Here is a 16,418-nt window from a genome sequence, read left to right as displayed (position 1 = left end):
ATGGTCACATTTTTACTGTAATTTTAACACATAAAGGGTGTTTTTAATTTTTCAGGCATCTCTGCACTGCGTCGCGTTCTCTGCGCATACGCCCTCAAGAACCCGACCATTGGGTACTGCCAAGCCATGAACATTGTGGCTTCAGTACTGCTGATATACTGCCCAGAAGAGCAAGCCTTCTGGCTACTGGCGACTATCTGCGAGACGCTACTGCCGGATTATTATAATACGAGGGTCGTTGGCGCTTTGGTGAGTCACATTATAATTTAAAAACCTGACTATAGAGGCTACTGTCGAGCCATGAACATCGTGGCTTCAGTACTGCTGATATACTGTCCAGAAGAACAGGCCTGGCTACTGGCGGTTATCTGCAAGACGATGTTCCCGGACTATCATAATACGAGGGTCATTGGTGCTTTGGTGAGTACATGTGACATGGGTCACATTACAACTTAAAAACCTGACTATAGGCTTCTGTCAAGCCATAAACATCTTGGCTTCAGTACTGCTGATATACTGTCCAGAAGAACAGGCCTTCTGGCTACTCGCGACAATCTGCGAGACTTTGTTACCGGATTATTATAATACGAGGGTCCTAGGCGCATTGGTAAGTTACATTACTGTGCACCCAAAACACGAATATAGGCCAAATTTAATTCAGATACAGTGCGAAAAGCTTTTCGTTAGTATTTTTACGAAAACTTTCGTGTTTATTATGCTAGTTCAGACAGTGCCAGGACGTCTTGTATTGAGACCACAGATGTCATATATACCATAGAATATAGATCAAGCAAACGTATCTACTCAGCGTAATGTCAGAATGATAATCAGTGAAATCCACTGAGTTGTCCGTTTTTACTGCAGCTTGCAGCTTACAAAGAAACGGCGTCACGTGCGTGGCGTTTGCGATAGGGTTGCCTATTGATTAAAACAATTAATACTCAGATAAAATGTTACTAATTATGATATTCAAGTCTTGGGTACAACACGTATAATATTATGATATCTTTTGGTTGAAATACATCACAAGCATATTTAAAATTACAGGCAAGAATCAACTTCAGTACAAAATTTGACACGCTCGGCCCCTATACAAATATATGAATTTGTTTCTTCTATCTAAATTAAGTTCTGTGATTGAGACTGACTGAAATATCATGACACGGTCGTACGTTTCCAAGCCCAGCCCTTCTCTTCTTATTTGTCGTAATCGTAAACAACATAAGGGCCCATTTAGACGGTACGAGAACTCGCATACGAGTTTTATTACATCGCGGTATTTGATGGCTGCGCAAAATTGTATGTAATCTCAACAACCCGCAATGTAACTAAAATCACATGCGAGTTCGCACGCCGTCTAAATCTGGAGTATTTTTCTGTAAAAACGTAAACAAGTGCTCCCTAACCATTTATTAAGCTACCTATCCATTTATTACACACGAGCACAGTATAATAAAGAGCACTATTGTACAGTATGGCCACTCCCGCTCCCCGCTGAAAGTGCCGCCCACCCCCTCTCGGTTACCTCACAGTTACCGCCTGTCAAAAACGTGAACAGTCGACCTGTCATATTTCACTCATACAAGCATAGTACGCGTTCACCTACACGAGCTTAGACTGTGTGCTAGGAACGCGCCTCTTTCATGTATTTGATCGCCAGTGTCCGAGGTGTGACACGAGCGTGACGTATATTAAATTTTCTTTTCTAGGTGGACCAAGGCGTCCTAGAAGAGCTAACGGAAGCCCACCTGCCCGAGCTCCACGCGAAGTTAGATGAGCTCGGCATGATGAACATGATCTCCCTGTCCTGGTTCCTGACGCTGTTCATCAGCGTCATGCCCTATGAGTGCGCTGTCAATGTCATGGACTGTTTCTTCTATGATGGAGCTAAGGTCATCTTCCAGGTAATAGTCGAATCCAAACAGTTTAGACATACACACCTTTGAAAAACTCTCAACAAACCCAGAATCTGACATTTTAGGAAACTGGAAACTGTTTGAAGATTACCTTCTCGTTCATATCCTCATGTCTGATGGACGTATAAGCAGTTGATTACCCTCATAATTTTGGTGGAAGAGGGCAATGAAAGTTGGAATTATTGAAGATGCTTTTCGTTATAAATATTTATGATGGTAATTAAGGTCTTTGGAAACCGTTGGGATGGGCAGTGTGACGATTCTTAGGGATGTCTTTTGGGTTCATACTTTATAATAAATAACATAACATAATCATCGCTTCTGAAAAATGATGATGTCAAAATAGTATTGTGGTACCTACATTTTAATTCTGTTCTACTTGCGAAGCCTCATTTAATCACCGATTTTTATGCTTCCAGGTGACGCTAAAAATTCTGGACATCAACCGAGACAAGCTGCTCAAATGTACGGAAGACGGGCAGGCCATGCAGGTGCTCAACGACTATCTGAAGGGCATCTACAATGATGAAGCCATGGCGTTGTCTACTGAACCCAGAACCGCTGAGAAGGTGAAACATTTAATTACCATAATTATAGGATCAACTAACGACCCGGCGAATCTGGTGTCAAGAAGTGATATCTGGGTATCATGCTTTTTTGAAAGAATCAAATTCGTAAAGGTCAATTTTGGGACTTGAATTTCAGACTGTCAGTCTCGACATCAGTCTTACCATCATCGGTAAACACTAAAGATGCTTTAAGACGAGGACAGAATGCGTCTGTAGGTAAACCAAGGTCTAAGTGCTAGCTGATGCACACAAGCAGGCTCGATCGTGAGAAGACTAAAGGCTCGTTTAGACGCCGCTCGAACTCGCATGAATTACATTTCAGACGGTTGACGTTACATACAATTCAGTACCCTAATCAAATATTGCAATATAATGAAACTCGCAATTTGTAAATGGTCCCTAAAGCACATCCAATACAAATACTCAAAATTGTGCTCGTAGATAACCTTCAATAATATTTCTTATCGCTTTTCAGAGTGTCAAAATCCAAGAGATCATCTACCAATCCTACCGCTCCTACGGGCAGAGCGTAACACCAGAATGTATAGAACATCTCCGACTGAAACACAGGCTTCGAGTAGTCCGGCAACTAGAAGATAGCCTTGAGAGAAACACGCTGCGAGCTTTGCAAATGGATCGGTTACTGGAGCCACCGGAGTTGCAGGTATTTACACTTTATCTTGGACAGTTCTTAGCATAAGTATGTGCAGACTACTTGAACTGCAAATTGCTTTAGTATACCTACCAGATGGGCCATTTTTTTTTAAAGTGGTTCACCCCACTTTTTTGTGACATTTGTATTTTTTAAGCGATTCATACTCAGAATCGAGAGCTCTTTCGATCCTGATAGGAGAAAAAAAGTGTCCCAAGATTTCCATACATTTTTTCGAAACTTCCATTCCATTACCGCCATACAAAATGTATGAAAAAATGGTATCGGAACGGGAAAAAACCTTGGAACAATTTTTTTCTCCTATTAAGATTGAAAGAGCTCGCGACTCTGAGTGGAAAACACATAAACACATTGTTTTTTTTCGGTTCATTAAAAAACATATGGATGAAAAATTTGGAATGCTCGTTTTTTGAGTGGATAAACTCTCATAAACATTTAAATTTCTAATATCTTGTACTTTAGGCCCATTAAACAAAAATTCCAAATGAAAGTAAAACGAACTCAATTTTGTCTTGAAAATACATCGAAAAAAACAACTTAGAAAAAAAATGGCCCAGATACATCCAGACATGGAACATCTTTAACTAAAACACAGACTTCGAGTAGTCCGTCAACTAGAAGATAGTCTTGAGAGGACGAACACGCTTCCAGCTTTGCAAATGGACCGCCTGCTTGCTGGAACCGCCAGAGTTGCAGGTATCTACATATGACATACACACTTTCAATATCATCAAGTGAAACGGTAAATTACCATTACATGTAAAGGAATCACTAATCATCTATACAATCATTACTATTACCAATAATTCGGAATCAAATTCTACATGCGGCGGGTAAAATACCTAATTTCGCCCGACGCCGAAATGTTATAACGCTCTTAATAGCATTGCTTGAGTCTACATAAAGGTATTCATATCTTTAGGCTTTCCTAAATAATTTCAGTATTTCGAATCTCAATTCTACTGAGAAAGTTTTTTCTGGCAGCCCAACAAACCAGTTTCAAAAATACTCGGGTTACAATACTACTAGACTAGCATACAAATACAGTCAATTACTCGCAACCAAACAAATGAACTTAGTCCATTCAGTCGAAATATGGCCCGTACTATGTGAAAGATTATGCTGCAAAGAATGACGGCCCAGCCGCGACATTGGTCTAAGCGCGGCAGCGGTGAGCGGCGGCCATACGTGCGAATGAAAAGTCCCAACGCTGTGTCTCGCTCCAATGTATGACCACCGCTCACCGCTGTCGCGTTTAGACCAATGTCGTGGCTGAGCCGTTAATAATAAAGGAGGCGGCGGAGGATTTTTTTTGGGGTAACTGAAAAACGTTTTGTGAGCAAAAAAATTGTGATGATCTTATTATTTATTTTTACCGAAGACATATGTAACTCCGTATTGACAGCTACAGTCTAAGAAAGAAATATACCTCAGAACCATAATAGAAAAAGGTACGGTGGCCTAGGTGGCGTTACAGCTTTGGGGGATGCTCGGCTAGTTGGCGCTAATATTAATATTTGACATTTTAACACATATCAAGCTAAGATATGGGCCAAATTGTCAAAACTGAGGTTTAAAAGTTTTAAGCTTGTATCGATATATGGCAGCTATGCACTGTGATTGCACATTTTACTTTGACAGTAACTCTCTTTAATACTCGATCCTCTTTGACTAAACTAATTTACATTACACTTAATTCTCACTATGTTTTTTTACTTACAGGAACTATTAAGCATAGTCCGCGAAGAATTACTCTGGGCGAAACGCGTGCCGTGCGAGCGACTGGAAGCCCCATACGAGGCTTACAGACTGGATTTTACGCAGTTCAAGAATTTGTTCACTGCTCTGTCGCCGTGGGGGAAAGGAGAATGCGCTGAGGCCATCACTGCTAGGATGTTCAAGGTAACTTTAGGTTTTATAAACGACTAGCTTTTGTCCGCGACTTCGCTCGCGTTAGAAAGAGACAAAAAGTAGCTTATGGCATTCTCCATCCCTTCAACTATCTCCACTTAAAAAATCACGTCAAGTCGTCGCTCCGTTTTGCCGTGAAAGACGGACAAACAAACAGACACACACACTTTCCCATTTATAATATAAGTATAGGTGTAGCATTTAATTTGACTACTTATATAATATGTGTCGCTTAACTTCAAATCTGGGTAAATCCATTCTGCTTTAAGGTTGATTATATAAAATAAATTGTTATTATCTGAAAGATAATCAACCTTATAGCACAATGGATTTACCTGTTTGAAGTTAAGCGACACATATTCTCAGTAAGGCATGTTAAGTTTCCCCTAGGCAGGTATCTTTCGGCAATGGTATGACAATTCAGACCACCGTGATAGGCAGCCGCCGCAGAAAAAAGACGGGACTGCGCCAGAAAGCTACGTCAGATCAGTAAATAAAGCGCCAAATTTAAAAAATGTAGGCGTCAATGTTTATCGCTCCACAAAAAATATTCGCGCCTTTTCTAGTCACAAACTTGGCCGGCTATAACTTTTTTATCGTGTTTTTCAGTTAATGGACAACGACAACGATGGTTTCGTGTCCGCGCGCGGCCTCTCACTCGCGCTAGGGATCAGCGCCCGGGCGGACGCGCCACGGCGCCTGCGCGTGTTGTACTGCGCGCACGCGCCGCCGCTGTTGTCGCACGAAGAACTGCGCGACGCGCGCGCCGCGAGGGCCGGCGCTGAGCTCGCAGCCGATGCCATCTCATTCTTCGACAGGTTGTCTTATTTACTCTTTAAAAAAATCTCATACAAATACCTACGTCACGTCAGTCACTGTCCGCATTAAATACTGGTACATTAATTCTGTTTTTATGATTTCAAGGTAATGTATGCATAAGTAGTTTTCTTCTCAGTTCTACACAAAGGACGACTACCATCCTTCTGACAAAACGAACAGGGCAAGATTCGGGACCTTCTGTACAAATAATTTGCGAACTTTTTTTGTACGTTTTCGCCCATGGCCATTTATTTGCACTCGCAGGAATGCTATCGTATCGGACTGTCCGAATTCGAGCTTAATACGAACATTATACGCATGGTGTTTACGTTTCACCAAAGACATATGTAACTCCGTATAGACGCATAAATTCTAAGAAAAAGACGTACCTCAAAGCCCTAGAGAAAAAGGTACGGTGGCCTAGTTGGCGTTACACCTTTGGGGAACGCTCGGCTAGATGGCGCTAATATTAATATTTGACATTTTAACACATATCAAGCTAACAATATGGGTCAAATTCTATGCACTATGATTGCACATTTTACTTTGACTGTAACTCTCTAAAATACTCGATCCTGTTTGGTTTCACCTAAAAAATGTTTTATAACAATTCATGGTTACAGCGTAGAAAACCCGTCCGGGTCTGACCCCGTACCACAAGAACTACAGCGCTCTATAAGTGACGCCGGTGACCCTGGCTACATGGACAAATCTACCGACAGTTCTAACACCCAATCAGGTATAAACATTAATACATAATATTATTGGCTGCTTGTTGCGTGAATGGTATTAGGTACTTTCTACGTGTGTCTATAATATTTTTCGCTCTTTTTGTACCATATCTACATATATAGGTGAAAAACTTAAGAAAGTCACCTGTTGTATGTGTGAGTGACGTGTTCGAATAGAGAACACATATTTAAAATTAGTAACACAAACAAAACAAACGCCTATTCGAACACGTCACTCACACATACAACAGGTGACTTTCTTAAGTTTTTCACCTACACATACATATTATTTTTGGACGACCGGTCTGGCGTAGTTGGTAGTGACCCTGCCTGTGTGGTGGTCGAAGTGTACATTTATTTTTTAATAGTAGTCATAGATGTTTTTTTAAATAAAACTTACCAATAAGTATGTATATTATTTATTTATTTATATCAGTGACAGGCCTTCCAATGCGGCTATCGTAACTCTAAATGATTGATACAAAATAAATGCCTTACAGGCTCTTTGAAAACTTCGGTGCGATTCCGCCTGGTATATGTAGATGTAGAAGATACTTTTGGCTGACGGATCGATTACAAAACTGCTCGGCCGTTATGCGAATACAATATTGAATATGCTCTAACCGAATCCGAATTCGTAACATCTTATATAGTGTATATTTATAAGAATTATGTTAAGTCTCTGACGTAGTCTACCTCTTGGCCTTGTAATTTGTGGCAACCAACGGGTGGCTGTTTTTGCCCACAGGTCATCCGTCATACGGCAAACGTGTCCTGCCCAATCCCATTTGAGCCTGGCGGCAGCGTTAGCTACGTCTGTAATCCCAGTTTTGGAGCGTAGTATTGTATTTTTAATGCGATCGATTAACTTCACGTTCAGAATACTACGCTCCATGGCTCGCTGACAAACCTTGAGTTTGGATTTTTGAATCTTTGTCAAAGACCAATTCTGTGCTCCGTAGGTAAAAGTAAAAATTCATCGAGGATAGGGATACATTTAAGGGTTAAGTCATGTCTCGTCTTTTCCAGCATCGAGCATAGACCCCATAGCGGAATCCATCCGAGCGTGCGCCTGGTCCGGCATCGGGTCCGGATCCGGCGCATCAACCCCCGGGACTGCTCCGCCGGCCTCGGCGCCGCCGCTGCCGAGACCACACTTCTTACAACTCCTAGCTGCTATACATTCCCTTACGCTACATAAGGACCAGTTATATGAAGCGGCAGCACAAGCTGGTATGTTACTAATGTGTTGCGATACTCAATATTACTATTACCAAAAAGAGGATCGAGTATTATAGAGTTACTGTCGAAGTAAAATGTGTAATCACAGTGCATAGACTGCCATCTCTTGACACAGGCTTAAAACTTTTGAACCTCAGTTCTGACAATTTGGCCCATATTCTTAGCTTGATGTGTTTTAAAATGTCAAATGAATATTAGCGCCAGCTGAGCGTACCCCAACTGTGTAATGCCATCTAGGCCACCGTACCTTTTTCTGTATGGTACTGATGTACATTTTTTTCTTAGACTTTATCTGTCTATACGGAGTTATATATGTCTTTGCTATTACCAAAGACATATGTAACTCCGTATAGACAGCTACAGTCTAAGAAAAAAACGTACCTCAAAACCATACAGAAGGTACGGTGACCTAGATGGCGATACACCTTTGGGGGACGCTCGGCTAGATGGCGCTAATATTAATATTTGCCATTTTAACACATCAAGCTAAGAATATGCGCCAAATTGTCAAAACTGAGGTTCAAAAGTTTTAAGCTTGTGTCGAGAGATGGCAGTCTATGCACTGTGATTACACATTTTACTATGACAGTAACTCTCTATAATACTCGATCCTCTTTGCTATTACTACACCAGACATAAAATACAATAAATTCTTACGCAATACGCTTGGCTCTGTCGAGGCGGGAGCCGACGCATCGACGCCTAAAACCGCCACTCCCCGTGCGTATTTCATACTGCTGTTGTTAGCTACTATACGCTCCTACACCTACACATTCTTAATTCATATTCAACTCGTTGAAACCCAAGAGACCTAAAGAACCATGGCACAGTATAATAAAGAGTACTATCGTACAGTATGGCTACTTCCGATCCCCGCTGAAAGTGCCGGCCACCCCCTCTCGGTTACCTCACAGTTACCGCTTGTCAAAATCGCGACCAGTCGACCTGTCATATCTCACTCATACAAGCTTGGTACGCGTTCACCTACACGAGCTTAGAATGTGTGCTAGGAACGCGCTTCTTTCATAATATTTGATCGCCAGTGTCCGAGGTGTGACCATGGGTAACTTTGTATGAAGTCTGATCTAAAAACTGAGACGAGAGGTCATCATTACTGACATGAAATATCCTACGACCAAATTGACATGAAATAGATTTACCTTAATAGTTTTAATATTTGTTTTTAGGTACACTCCTGTTAAAAATGGGCGAGTGGAACCACCGGCGGAAGAGCCTGGACCGCGAGATATCACAGGACAGCTTGTACTTAGCGGCTGCCGAAAAGCAGCCCGCTTTGCGACAGGTAAGACCATCATGTATTCACCAAATAGCAAATATCGATCAAGCAAGTAGTGAAAGTTCTTGCTCCGTCAAATCCAATGCAATGCAAAAAGCAAATGCTATTACTCCCTGAGCTGGGCCTAGGTGCCTAAGATGTGACCGCCCGTGCAAAAAGTACTAGTATTTGAACACATGACTTGAGTATAAAGATACAGATTCGCCCTTGGTTGTAAATTCAAGATAATTTCACACAGACAAACCCTATATTGTCTCTGTGAAATTCTCTGCTTACACCAATATCATAAAAGCGAAAATAAAGATGGAAAATAAACCGACACGAATCGATGTACTCGGTGTACGGTCAACTAATTTAAATCCTTTGCCAATATGTATACATTATACAACCCTCTCTTATTGACACCGTACTTTATTTACCCCACTTCTGTTCTACCGTAGAATAGGATCAGGGGCGGATCACTCCACGATTCTATCGCCGCGCTACAAGTACATGCGTTCGCACTTTCTGTTGTTACTTTACGTCGCGAGTTATTTTTAAAAGATTCATATGCGATGTCCACGCGTGGAAAGTTAAATATACATACATACATACATACAATCACGCCTGTATCCCATAAAGGGGTAGGCAGAACACATGAAACTACTAAAGCTTCAGTGCCACTCCTGGCAAATAAGGGATTGAAAGAAAACGAAACTGTGACAGGTTGCCAGCCTCTCGCCTACGCCACAATTTAACCCATATCCCATAGTCGCCTCCATAGTTAAATATACATCATGAATAAAATAGGGTCTTACACAGATCTACTATTGATTAAGTCCCACGGAAAAGTTGCAATAAGGCTTGTGATGTTGGGACTTAAACAAAAATATACAAATACTGTATATATACCTGTGCATAGTACCCAAGACTTGAATATAATAGTATAAGGTATAAATTAACATTTTATCTGAGTATTAATTCGTTTTAATCCATAGGCAACTCTATTGTCCGACGCTGCGCACATGCGGATCGTTTCTTTGTTACAATTTTGTAGGCATTTAAAATGCCAACGGCGAAATTTTTTCGCCGTTGTGTGATTGTATCAGAACGGCCCTCGCAGTACTCAATTTCAAATCGTCTTGAGAACATCTCCGGGAAAAAAATCAAATTCGCTAGAAATATGGTAGGTTGTGCAGTGAATGGGTGTCATAACACAACAAATAATATTAAGAAACCGCCCGACATTACATTCCACAGGTAAGTACAGAGTTTAATGTGATATATTTACGAAATTGTAAATACTAAAATTGCAATTTTCGCCGTCCGCCATTTCTTATAAATGTTGCCAGTCCAATGTTTTTTTTTCCGCCAAATGATGTTTAAATATAAGTATTAACAATGTTAGGTTCTTTGTATGTATATTTAAAGAAAAAATACACTATATTATTTTGATAATTTTTTTTTTTTAATTTTCTCGAAGACAAAAATTTTGTTGTTTTATCAAAATTCAAATTATAGCTAGGAATTTTAGCATGATGTTTGTTTTAGATTTCCGACTGATCCGCTTCTGTCTGCGAAATGGATTGAGACAATCCGGCAAAACAGGAACGATTTTATGTGGAAGCCTACTAAACATAGTCGTGTATGCTCGCTCCATTTCAATGAGCAAGACAAGTTCATTAGTAAAAACGGCTTGCGGAAATTACGGCGTGGTACGGTCCTTTCTAAAGTAAGTGCCTTTCTACAAGCTTTTTTTAACTTACAATGTATGCAGAGTAAGTCCGTTATCACACTATACGATCCGATATCGGATGTCAGAAGGATATTATTTCAATAGAAAAAAGATGGCGCCTGTATTGTATGGTATATCGGTCCTATATCCGATATCGGATCGGGTAATGTGAAAACGCACTTATTGTACTAGTGTCCGTCCACCGCTATATATTTTTATAGGTGGCAAACAAGCATACGGTCCGCCTGATGGAAAGTGGTTACCGTAACATATGGACGCCTGTAACTCAATGGGTGTCACATGTGCATGGCTGGTTTTTTTTACGAAGTTACATGAAGTTGTTCTTTTTAGGGTTCCGTAGTAAACTAGGAACCCTTATAGTTTCGCCACGTCTGTCTGTCCGTCCGTCCGTCCGACCGCGGATAATCTCCGTGACCGTTAATACTAGAAAGCTAAATTTTGGTAGCAATATGTATATCAATCACGCCGACAAAGTGCAAAAATAAAAAGTGGGAAAAAAATATTTTGTTAGGGTACATGTAAAGTGGGGACTGATTTTTTTTTTTACATTCCAAGCCCAACTTGTGATATATTGTTGGATAGGTATTTAAAAATGAGTAAGGGTTTACTAAAATGGCTTTTTGATATATGTTTAAAAGATATGAAAAAAATCACAAAAGTAGAACTTTATAAAGACTTTCTAGGAAAATTATTTTGAACTTGATAGGTTTAGTAGTTTTTGAGAAAAATACGGAAAACTACGGAACCCTACACTGAGCGTAGCCCGACACACTCTTGGTCGGTTTTTTATTGGTAGTAAAGTAACTCTCAAACTAGGCAAGAATTAGGTATATTTTCGTCCTAAAATGTGATTAGGAATACTTATTACTTGCTACTCCATATTGTTTGCTACTCCATGCGTAGAAGAAAACCAGAGTAGGTATGTGGACGAGAACTAGAACAATCGAGTCTTTGTACTATTTTTAATTTTAATATAACATGCTTTGGTTTCATTTATTGATACATTTTTACAGAATGTACCTGTTTTTATCACAGCAGAGAAACCGAATGACACATGTAACATTTTAAATCAACACGGTCCAAGTTCACCGAAGGCGGTATGTTTATAATATATTATTTTCTATCTTGTTTTTCTTATATATTCGTTTAATTATACATAATAATAAGTAAAATGAATCTTTTCAGGGTACCTCTCAAGACGACACTAATGAAACGCAATTAAAATCGCCATCTTTGTCTTCAGTTTCCATACCGTCTTCTATTTTTGATACACCAAAAAAGGCTTCATTGCGGCATAGCTTAAAGAATAAAGTGATTCAGCATCGCAAATTGACTAAAAAAATAAAGATGCTTCAACAAAAAACACGACGATTAAAAAAAAAATGAAGCATTACAGAACGTTTTGACAGAATTACGCAACGAAAGATACATCAATAACGACGTGTGCAACATATTATCAGAAAATGTATTAGCTGCAGAACTGTACAACAGCATGGCTTTAAAAAGGACAGGAAAGAAACGGCCAATGCCAAAATATACTCCAGAATTCAGAAAATTTTGCCTCACGTTACATTTCTATTCACCTCGAGCATTATTTATTATTTAAGAATTAGGTTATTTTACGAGTGCAAAAAAGAAAATTTAAAGCAGAACGCCACATCGAAGCGCCAATTATTTAAAAAGCAGCTACAGTTTCAAGGATATTAATAAATAAATAAATAAATATTATAGACTGGCTGGCAGATTGACTGAGTCCCACGGTAAGCTCAATAAAAAATGTCTCATATAAAAGACTTCGTGCTTCTTAAGTACCATTTACAAAAAGGCGGTATTTCGTGAACATCAAAGCAGTGGGCCTTCTGTACTTGTACTATTATATATTCTGTGCTAGGATTCCAATTGCTTGACTGTGCGTACAGCACTAATCGTACGTCAAATTAACATGTTGAATAATTATTACAGGTGGACCCCAACGGCAACACAACATCCGAGCAAGAAACTGAGCCATCCCCTTCAAAGGAGACAGATCCTTCGACGGACGACGAATGGTCAATTTCCCTCGAGCAGTTCCTAGCCACGATGCTCTCGCAGGAACCTCTAGAGGCATTCTTCAACGAGAAAGTATCCATATTACCTGATTTAGAAGCCTTGAAACAAAGAGACAGGCTACAGTCGATGTCGTGAGGTATTTTTGTAATAAATGCATTTTTCTAATTATGAAAGAGATTTGAGGCCTTTTGCGCAATATATGTATTGTAAAATTGCTGTCATGTAAAGTCACCGTCAATAAAATTTATGAACAATGTAAACAAACCTTGTAGTCAAAATGTCTTTGATTTCCATTCTAACTCATCAGATACTGGCTAAATCCATATGTTATTTAATCAATTCTAGAGCGATTGTAGTTTGTTATTATGTGGCAATGATATGAGCCCGTTGACCAAGCAAAGGGTATTAGCGACTAGTAGTTGCCGCAATGTATTGTGGTATTATTAGACCGGTAGAATTTGCTTTATTTTGTTGTAAGTGTTGGCGAAATCCTGTATTTAATTATTGATCTGTAACTACTGCTAATAACTTTTTAGTTCAACAAGAAAAACTAATTCTAAAAAAATGAATTTATAATTTTTTTGTATTCCACAGACTGTTAGAGCGGTTTCGCACTACGACCGATCGAATCCGGACCGATTCGAACCCGTGAAAATAACATACGTATAGTATCCGTAGAACTATTTGTGTGGTAATTTACGCACGCGCACTGGATTCGAAGAATGAAGGAAAGAAATCGGATGACAAAGGTTGGATCTAGTCCGTAAATTCATACAAATAGTTTTACGGCTCGTATGGATTTATTTTCACGATTTCGGACGAAGTGCGAACCCGCTCGAGAATATGTTTTAGGTCAAAGTTATGTAACTTCATTCTCGTGTTACAATGAATTCGACATTAACACGTTGCTTTATTTTTTATTTATCATTTGAAACATTCGCAATATTCGCATGTTAAGCGATAAAAACATTCCAAATTTTATATTGTTACTTGTGTGTTTATTTTTCCTTGTGTATTACCATGAAATTTATTAGAAGTGTGTTAGTATAACGATTGTAGCCATGTTAACATGAATTACCAAAAATAAGAACGACCTTTTTTAGAAAATGGCAATAAATCAAATGTTTAAATATGCAGAAACAAATGAATTATGGAAAATATAAGACACTGCTCGCCTTAGGCCCACTTGCACCAAACATTTAACTCAGGGTTAGTGGGCTGTCATCTGTCAAATTTCATATAAAATGGTGGTCAACCCTCGGGTTAACCCACCATTTTTGTTGGTGCAAGTGGCCCTAACAGGTTTATTTTTACCTCATGCCGTAAATCTGGTAGGCAAGCATGGTCGCGCGATAAATGATAAAACATCAGACCGTCCCTATCGCATTGTAAGTGCGATACGGACTTCCTCATTTATCGCGCGACCATGCTTATACGCCTGATTAAATATCAATTTGGAAAGTTCGAGATTTTTACGGAGTGAATACCGAATTATCAAAAAACATTTGGCGTTGTCACTTAATTTTAATGATTTCATTTTAAAAGAAATTTATAAATATGCTCTTAGTAAAGTACCAAGTTTTATTTTTAAATTAATTTATAAAGTAGCCATATTAGTTATAGTTATATTAATCATATTTTCTTTTTTAAGCTAAATATATTTTTAACAAGTACGGAAGGATTGTATATTGTATATTTCATAGCTTGTGCTTCATATGTAAAGTATTGGTGCTTCGCCGTGTTTGTGGATGTATTAAACATGTAAAATCGGGTAACTCACGTAAAATTGTCGAAGGTCGCTCGACATGTCATGCCATGTGTTTTACGTGAGTTACCCGATTTTACATGTTTAATATGTCAGTGTCTCACGATAGTTTTATTTTTGTGGATGTAGTGCAAAAACTAAGCATTGGACTGTATTCATATTGCAGACGACTTTAGGGAAACGTATTCAAATATTTAAATATACGGATGATGTAACGCCAAATCTTTGGATTAGTTGTCTGGGGTCCAGGCTCCTATTAGCCGTGGCAAATGCCGGGATAACGCAAGGAGGACGATGACGGATGATGCGTCTCCATGTGACTCGGCACATGTCATCAATCGCGATATATTAACGAGAGTAGGTACATCCGTATATTTAAATATTATTTTTGTGCTTCTTTGTACAGCAAATGAGGTTATTCGTGCAATATCAGTGAAATATCTTTTGAAAGCAGGAATAACTGCATAAAATCATAAGCAATAAATGTAGCATGTGCGTAGATTTTGTCGACTGTTTTCAACATCTCATCTAAACATCGTTTTTAAATATTAGAAAACAGGTAAGCACTCTTTAAAGACGAGTAGTCAGACCAACTTGGCAACAATTTTGATAGCCCGGCCCCGGCAAAGGTTAAAATAAACGTCAGAATTTTAAAATTTTCATGTTTAAAATAACATTTGCACCGGCGACTATTATACTTAAGTCAAAATATGTAAATAAGTAGTCATAATCGCTATATATGTATAGCAATTATGACTACTGACTATATTCTTACATTCTTTCTAATGCTAAAATAAGAAGTCGAACGAAGAAACGATAGTCACCTACGCAAAGTTTTGTCTATGATAAAATGTTTTTTTTAGCTATGTTATCAAAAATAGAAATATATTTTTATAAGCTTGTATGTTAACCTGTAATTATAACAAGAGCCTCTGCGGAAATTAGGTACAACCCATTGACCTGACAATATTGTAATTATGCTTCTTAAGTATAAGTACCATTGTTTATGAATAAATGTATGAAGTATGTTTAGCCCTGTAGAGTCTAGTTTTGTATAATACTACCTAACTCAACAGATTATTAAAGAAATTATGTTACTAGTATACTTTTATTACCGAAAATTGCTTTCTCCGAAAGAAATGTATCATGCGATTTAACTGTTACTTATGAAACTGCAAATTTCAAGTAACTATCTATAAAGTTTCCTATAATCTTGATGTAAAATTAATTCCTAATCTATGCACAATTTGGGGTTATCTAATTATGTATTCCAACCTGAATATGTTATACTAAAGAATACATGAATAAATTTGTTTGACGTTATCTATACTGTTTTATTTATGTGTACCAAACATACTAGTGCGAAAAGATTTGCCTTCGAATTGTTACGGAAACGTACGAACGTGTCATGCTATTTCAGTAAGTCTCAGTACAAGCAGGGGCGGCTCACTCCGCGATTCCATCGCCGCGCTACAAGTACATGCGGGCGGCCGCGAGTTCGCGGCCTAATCAGGGGTGGCTCGAATTCTCACGGAACGCACGTTCGCACTTTCTATTGTTCGCGAGTTTTTTTAAAGGTTCATATGCGATATCCGCGTGTGGAATGGCTAATAATGCTTAGTTAAATAAACGTCATGAATAAAATAGGACCATCTTACACAGATCTACTATTGACTATTTCATTTATGCCCCACGGAAACGTTCAATCAGG

The 16,418-nt window shown here is 38.9% G+C and overlaps 1 protein-coding gene and 1 long non-coding RNA gene across 2 annotated transcripts in view; both read left to right on the top strand.

The window, feature by feature from the left end:
* The window catches only part of LOC125228014 (TBC1 domain family member 9), a 29,699-nt gene extending 13,669 nt beyond the window's left edge, over positions 1–16,030 (top strand). The window contains 11 exon segments of the mRNA XM_048132451.1: positions 56–249; positions 1,710–1,904; positions 2,336–2,485; positions 2,961–3,149; positions 4,881–5,060; positions 5,679–5,887; positions 6,512–6,627; positions 7,649–7,852; positions 9,049–9,164; positions 12,856–13,167; positions 13,287–16,030. Of these exon segments, the coding sequence (XP_047988408.1) occupies positions 56–249; positions 1,710–1,904; positions 2,336–2,485; positions 2,961–3,149; positions 4,881–5,060; positions 5,679–5,887; positions 6,512–6,627; positions 7,649–7,852; positions 9,049–9,164; positions 12,856–13,077 (1,775 nt within the window). The 3' untranslated portion in view covers positions 13,078–13,167; positions 13,287–16,030.
* Positions 10,241–12,683, top strand: LOC125228015. Its single transcript, XR_007177247.1, has 4 exons — positions 10,241–10,397; positions 10,689–10,869; positions 11,907–11,990; positions 12,079–12,683. It is a non-coding gene; the product is annotated as an uncharacterized LOC125228015 (long non-coding RNA).
* Positions 16,031–16,418: the final 388 nt, after the last annotated feature.

The sequence above is a fragment of the Leguminivora glycinivorella genome, chromosome 7 (genome assembly GCF_023078275.1).
Source record: "Leguminivora glycinivorella isolate SPB_JAAS2020 chromosome 7, LegGlyc_1.1, whole genome shotgun sequence".
Classification (NCBI taxonomy): domain Eukaryota; kingdom Metazoa; phylum Arthropoda; class Insecta; order Lepidoptera; family Tortricidae; genus Leguminivora; species Leguminivora glycinivorella.
This window is presented reverse-complemented; position numbering and strand designations above follow the sequence as displayed.